Genomic DNA, 7223 nt, shown 5'->3' with positions numbered 1-7223 from the left:
TTGTGAAATCGATATTTACAGTATTCTATACAATTTCCAGATGGAAGCGACCCTGAAATGGCGGAATGAAAACTTTCACTGTACATGTCAACCTTACAAATTAAGAGAAGACGCAGCACCCACTGGGGAAAATAATGCGAGTACCATGGATTGGCACATGAAAACGATCCTCTTTCACCCTTGCAATGCCGCCCAACGAGCCGAACCAAGCGGGCTAATGCCCTTTTAATCCCCCTCTCAAAACTCCATTTCTGCACACAAACCCATTTTCGCTTACCAAGATGTTGAAGATTGCTCTGGGCAATGGCCAAGAGGTCCGCCAGTCGGACTGTGCGAAAGCAGTATTAGCAGAACTCATATTGACTTTCTTGTTTGTGTTTGCAGGGGTTGGATCTGCCATGGCAACGGGTGAAAACCCACAACTTTATCTCATTTTGCATTTTAAAATCACCGTTTTCTAAGAAAATCGAGAGTTTAAAGGGAATGAATTTGATGTGTTGCAGACAAGCTGGCGTTTGAAGGGTCCTCGCTACTAGGCTTAACAGTGGTGGCCTTGACCCATGCTTTTGTAGTCTATGCAATGATTTCTGCGGGTTTTAACATCTCAGGAGGACACCTCAACCCGGCGGTCACATTGGGCTTAGCAGTAGGAGGCCACATCACCATTTTCAGGTCGGTTCTCTACTGGATTGCACAGTGCCTGGGCTCTGCAATTGCCTGCTACTTGCTCGTTTTTCTCACTGGTGGCATGGTAAGCAACCCAAAACAAAATCCTTTTTTTGCTAAGAAAAATCCCATTTCTTGGGTGAAAGAATTCATGAAAATCTTATGATTTTTTCTTGTTTTGTTTTGAAGGTAACACCTGTGCACGCATTGGCATCGGGCGTGACATACTTCCAAGGGGTGATATGGGAGATTGTGTTGACATTCTCATTGCTCTTCACAGTGTACGCAACGGCAGTGGATCCAAAGAAGGGAAGTGTGGGGCCTACTGCACCACTGTGTATAGGATTGGTAGTGTTTGCCAATATTATTGCAGGAGGGCCCTTCTCAGGGGCTTCCATGAATCCTGCTCGCTCATTTGGTCCTGCTTTGGCCAGTGGAGATTGGAAAGAGCATTGGGTTTACTGGGTCGGCCCTCTCATCGGTGGTGGCCTCTCTGGTTTTGTGTACGAGAGTGTCTTTGTCACTGAGAACTATGTTTCCATAGTCCCTGATATGGAGGGGTCGTTGATTCAGTAGGTTATTAAGGAAGTGGATTGAATGGATTCCTTAAGTTTGCCATTCAGAGTGTTTGTAGTTATTTAATAATGTTGTGTTTGTTTGATAATTTATGTTTGATGTGGAATAATTAGTAGTTGTTTCATAGGGGAAGTGTGGAGATCTTTGTAAAGATCACTAATAATGTTATTAAGGCTGAGAATTTCTGTAATATATGTTTTGTATGTTTTTGTATATCATTTTGTAGATATATTTTTTTATGTTTTTTTTGTGTATTTGATTTTGGATCTTAGATTATTATTAAAGTCGTAATGAAAATGGGCTGTGAAATATGAAAGGAGGATGAGAATGGCTTAAATCACACACATTAAGCTTATATTTCTAAGCTTAAAAGTGTTAAACACTCAAAGTTGACTGGCATTTTCTAGGTTTAATATGTTGCTTAAGGTATGTGGTCACACTAAGAATACATTTCTAGGCTTAAAAGTGTTAAACACTCAGAGTTGACTAACACTATCTAGACTTAATATGTTGCTTAGTGTGTGTGGTTTACAAAAGTTTTGTTGGAGCTATTTTCAATATTTTTGTTTGTGATTGATCTCATCCATGGGGAGTTGAAAGGAGACTTGTGGAAAATGAAATAGATATAATCAATTTAGTTTATTTTTTTATTCCTTGATGTGTATAATGTTAGCAATTGCATTTTTTCAAAAGAAAGGTGATATTGAATAATTGAGTCATGAGAAAAAATCAATTATGCATTGAAAGCATAAATGTTACAAAACTTGATTAATGTTCACAGGCATTGACATTGTCTTTTAAGCAATAAAAATTGATAGCATAAGGGAATGCCGAGAAAAATGGTGTGATCTTTTGAGACTATTATTGCTAATGGTAAATCCATGATATAAGCAATGAAGAAAAGTGCTCTAAGTTGAAGAAATATATTTTGGAAAAAATATTCATTTTAATGCATATTGGACATTGCTTGTGGTGCGAGGCAACTCTAGCATAGCGAAACTATGTTGGAACAAAATAGTCTTTGGCATTTGGTATGTAAAGTGTAAATAATTTAGTGCATGAGAAGAGCATTGAAAAATAAATTGCATTATAGCTTTGAGAAGCACTTTTCCATTCCACGGAGAGTCTTCTTGCTTCCAAAATTCTTTTGAAGAGAAAAGTTTCAAATCTTGGATGCTCATCTAATGAATTCTCAATGCACTAAAGATATCTTCATTAAAAGTTAATGTGTTGTTCATGCAACATTTCCAAGACAAAGATCAAAAGGTTCTAATCTCCTAAGACCATTCACCACATGTTGCTTGATCTATAGACCTAATCTTGCCCTTCAATATCATACTGATTTTAGTATTGTAAATTGTATATGTAGACCTCACTTTGGTGCTTTGATGTCTAATGCTTGATGTCTATCCTAAATTTTCTCACACCACCTATCAACCTCACATTTTCATCATCTTCACTCTCTCCCCCTCATGTTGGAGTCCTGATTCTTAGGACTAAGGTGTTGGGCACCCTTGTCCTAGCTCAGAACCAAGGAGACCAAGGCCCTAGTTCTCCTAATCAAGACCCATTTTGGGTCCCCATAAAGGTCATTTCAAGTGAGTGGGAAATTTGACTTCGTGTTGGCCTACTCTAGAATTTCAACTAATTTTCAAGAAATCAAGTATAAAAGGAGGTCAACCTCTCTCATTTGAAACCTAACAAACCAGAATCAAGATCTTAATTATGTATTCTAACAAATTCAAGTGAGCAAGCAACCAATCATTCATCAAGCGTTGGAGAAAAAGTAAAGTAAAGTTTGTCCATTCAAGATGGGATCCATGATCAATCTTCTTTGAAGGCATTTTACAAGACATCCTAATACCCTTGCACGAGGATCAAAGACAAGCTCATCAAGGTATATTTTAATTATCAACACTTGTGTTTCAGATCTAGCCTTTTCCTCAAAATGAAAGCATTTTGTAGTGATTTCCATTTCAATTCATATTTCAATCTCAAGGTTAATTCCTGAATCATGATTTGACCTAAGGAAAACACCTATCCCCAACAAATTTTCCTCTCTTTTTGTGTGCAGGAAATAGGTGCAAGGGCTATACTCGGGAATTCCGATACAGTCGATAGTGATGAACAGGTTCAACTTTCGACGAAGGGAAATTCAAAGGACTAGGGCGAACTTGTACTACTTGGTCCTAAAAAATCAAGCCAAAATTTTGGGAATAGGTTATAAACATTTGATTTTGCCCAGATCTTAGTTTGTGGCTTTGTGGGATATCTGCAACAGTTTATTTTCGACAATTTTCTTCAATTATTCATGGTTTTACCCCAATTTCATAATTACATTCTAAATTCAACTAAGAAAGATGATTACTACCCTCAACTAGTGAATCTAATCAAAATTTCATCCCTTTCCTTATTTGGATTGTGGCTAGATCTACTAGGCTCACTCCTCTTTCAATGTAATGGGCAAATTTGTCTTATTAGTGGTATTATTATCCTAGACCCTAATTCCTAATTTTGCCCCCATTACATTTTGGTGAACTTGACTTCTTTCATGCTAATTTCTGATTGATTGTCTTAGATTTGATTTGTATGCATTTTAACATTAATTTTTAGACTCATATATCTTATTTGCAATTAAATTACTAAATTTAGTGGTTAATTTCACAAAAACCCTAATTTATTATAAAATTGAATTGTGGGTTGCATAAATTTTCAAACGTATTTCTAGATCTGATTATTATGACATGTTATGTTCATATTTGGTGGTATCTAATATTCAAAATCACTATTCAATTTACTTAATTGGTTAATCAATCATTTTTACAACAAATTGCATTGCTTAATCATAGTTTTCAATTTTTGCATCAAATTTTCCCTCCTTTGTGTGTGATTTTTGTTACAATTAGTCCTACGTACAAGATTCTAGTGACAAGTTGTATACTTAATTCCTCCCAAGGTTTAAACACTAAGGAATGGAACCTTAGTTCAAGGATAACTTGTTTGATGAGAATGTTGGTACTTCATCTAATCCAACAATTGGCATCATTTATCCCCATTCTCCTCATAATTCTCATGATTGGATGAATCACTAGGGTCACCATTGACCAATTGGAGAATATTGACAACAAATTTAAAAATCTTCAATAATGGATGAGTCAACAATACCCAAAAAGTGAGGCAATCCCCTTGATTGAAGGATTAAAAAGAATGGTGCAAAGTGATAAGATAGGTGTGGATTTGTTGCATGGCCTTGCTCATATTGTTGATTCTAATATCATGCCAATCAAAAGTTGTGTTGAAGTCCTTGGTTAATCAAAACCCACTAGTCAAGTTAACCATTCCATTCCTATACCTACATCCTTGCCTAGTGTGTCTATATTTACATCTTCTATCATGACTAATTCTACACAAAATATTAATCCTACACATGTTATTCATTAGAGAAATCATATTAATCAATATTCTTACATACCTCCTTCCATGAGTCTTCCATTTTTTCCACAACCATTTCCCTTACCAACATACGAAAATGCTCCACCTCCGTATTCTAAACCTCCACCTACATATAACAATATTACTTCCCCATCACAATCTAACATGTCTAATTTCAATCCATCCACTAAAGCAACCATCAATAACCTAGCCCAAACGGTTAAATCCCTACAACATCAATTGGCTTTCATAACTCAATCCAAGTTCAATGTTCCCACATTTTATGTAGCGAGCCTACTATTTGATGACATTGTCTGTGTTATTCCTCCTAAACATATGGAAGTCCCTCAATTAGATTTGCATAATTGAAAAGGTGACCCCTTGACTCATGTGAAGACATTTCAAACTTTGTGTAGTGATTTTTCTCATGACCAAAGACTTATGGCTAAATTGTTTACTAGAACCTCTAGGGATAATGCATTACAATGATATTGTTCTTTGTCTCCTCATTCTATTTTTTTTTTTTCAACAATTGGCTAATACTTTCATTCAACAATCTCAAAGTAACATTGGTCCTAAGATTACTTTGACAGATTTGATTCATTGTAAACAAGGAGTTAAATAAAAAGTGACTAATTTTATTGGCAAATATAAATATTTTTATTCTCAAATTGATTATCAAGTGCCTGATCATGATGTTCAAATAATTTTTACTACTAAAATTTACAAAAAGACATTAGAGATAAGCTTCTATTTTTTGAGTTTATTTCCTTTACGCGATTGTGTGCAATGCTTTATAATTATTAGCTTCAGGTGGGTCAATTTGAATCATCCTCTTCAATGGCTCCGATTGATAAGAATGAGAGTGATCAATAATCATTTGTAAAGTTCAAACCTAACAAAGGTTTCATCAAGCTAAATGACAATATCAACACTCAAGTGGTAGCCACGACATCAGGTGTGGCCCCTTTATCCAAATACTTTAGAAAATAATTAAATCCTCTTTTTGAGTCTTTGCATAGTATAATGTTGAAGTTAATGAATTCTAATGTGTTGCAACTTCCTCCCATCAAGCCAATTGACACTTCCAAACCATTGCCAGCTTACCATGATCTCAAAGTTTTTTGTTAATATCACCATCAAATTGACCATGATGTTGAGAAGTGTTACAAGTTGAGGAATAAGATCCAAGAATTCATTGATAATAATACTATATCCACAACTCCTAATCAAAACCTCCAAATATTTACCAAGCTATTGCCTTCTCATTCTACCAATGTGGTTGAGATTGAATCTCTTGATTTTTCTCCTAATGACCTTGGTATGGACTCTAATAATTTTGGGAACCTTGTTGACAAACCTACACCTCGATAAGATGTATGCATTAATTTTGATCCTAATGAGACTATTGTTGCACTTGATGGCCCATTATATATCACTGTGAAGATCAAAGACAAACTCTCACTAGGGGTACTCATTGATCTAGTTTGTATGGTGAATGTGATTACCAAAGAATATCTTTATATCTTATAGTTGCATCAAATTACCTATGATAAAGATGTTTCTATGGTCAAGGTGTATGATGGCTTCTCTTTCCCTACTATTGGTTCTATCACTCTTCCTATTGAGGTTGGTACTAAGTGCTTAGATGTCACCTTTTTATATTATTCCTACATGAGAGATCTTATTTTTTATTAATCTAGATGATGATATGGATGATGATAATGTTGTTTATTCTAAAAATGTTGATTCTAATGATTCTGATGATATTTATGAACTTGTTGATATTAATCATGAGGTATCTTCATATTTCTCAAAAGCATTAATCCTAGCTCCTAGTAACAAACAAAGTGACTCATCATTAGAGAATGGTCCTTGTTTGGAACTTGTAGTAGATCCATCCGTTTTGCTCAAAGTGGCTCCTCTTGCATCTTGTCCACCATCCCTAAATGATGTTCAACAAGATTGAGGTAGATGATTTGCTTTACTAGCTTCATTTTTGTCATAGATTCTCTTTTGTGTGTTTGCTTGTTCGTAATGTGCTTCCCTCATGATGTGTTGCTCAATATGTTTTTTGTATTATGTTAGGAACTCTCTTTAGATGACCCTTCTTACTCCATTGGGGAAAGGTAATAAAGAGGCCGAATCTGTTGTGAAATTCTTCTATTTGTATTTGAATTATTCTATATGTTGTCCCTTGTGTTGCCTACTTGAGGACAATGCAAAGTGTTGAGATCTCTTTTTGGTCTCTTCAATGTTGATTCAAAAGATAATTGTGCTCTTGTTCCATTATGTTTATAGTTCCACTACCTTTTGGGGACGAGTTCAATTCAATAAAAATATTCTTGATATACATTATTTATCATAAGAGCATACTAACCCCAGAGTTAGTGGTTCCCTTATGTGCATTTTCCTATATGTTTTGTGTCCATTATCCTTTGATTTTTCATTTCTAGGGGGTATCTCATTGTGGTAATATGGTTGTCTTTTTGGATGCATGCTACTTTAAAGAAATTTCTCCCAATAAGGTGTATGCAATCATTTTAATG

General features: G+C 35.2%; 1 protein-coding gene across 1 annotated transcript; it reads left to right on the top strand.

Annotated features, from left to right (window-relative positions):
• Positions 1-268: 268 nt before the first annotated feature.
• On the top strand, positions 269-1257 carry LOC131077774 (aquaporin TIP4-1-like). Its single transcript, XM_058015324.2, has 3 exons — positions 269-408; positions 504-751; positions 856-1257. The coding sequence occupies exons 1-3, from the start codon at positions 282-284 to the stop codon at positions 1240-1242; spliced, it is 762 nt and encodes a 253-aa protein (XP_057871307.2). The 5' UTR covers positions 269-281; the 3' UTR covers positions 1243-1257.
• The last annotated feature ends 5966 nt before the right edge of the window (positions 1258-7223 follow it).

Source organism: Cryptomeria japonica, chromosome 10 (assembly GCF_030272615.1).
Source record: "Cryptomeria japonica chromosome 10, Sugi_1.0, whole genome shotgun sequence".
Taxonomy (NCBI): domain Eukaryota; kingdom Viridiplantae; phylum Streptophyta; class Pinopsida; order Cupressales; family Cupressaceae; genus Cryptomeria; species Cryptomeria japonica.
This window is presented reverse-complemented; position numbering and strand designations above follow the sequence as displayed.

Coding starts and splice junctions, on each gene's coding strand:
- LOC131077774 (XM_058015324.2), top strand. CDS start 282: ATGTTGAAGATTGCTCTGGGCAATGGCCAAGAGGTCCGCCAGTCGGAC. Junction 409..503: donor TGGATCTGCCATGGCAACGG/GTGAAAACCCAC, acceptor GATGTGTTGCAG/ACAAGCTGGCGTTTGAAGGG. Junction 752..855: donor TTTTTCTCACTGGTGGCATG/GTAAGCAACCCA, acceptor TTTGTTTTGAAG/GTAACACCTGTGCACGCATT.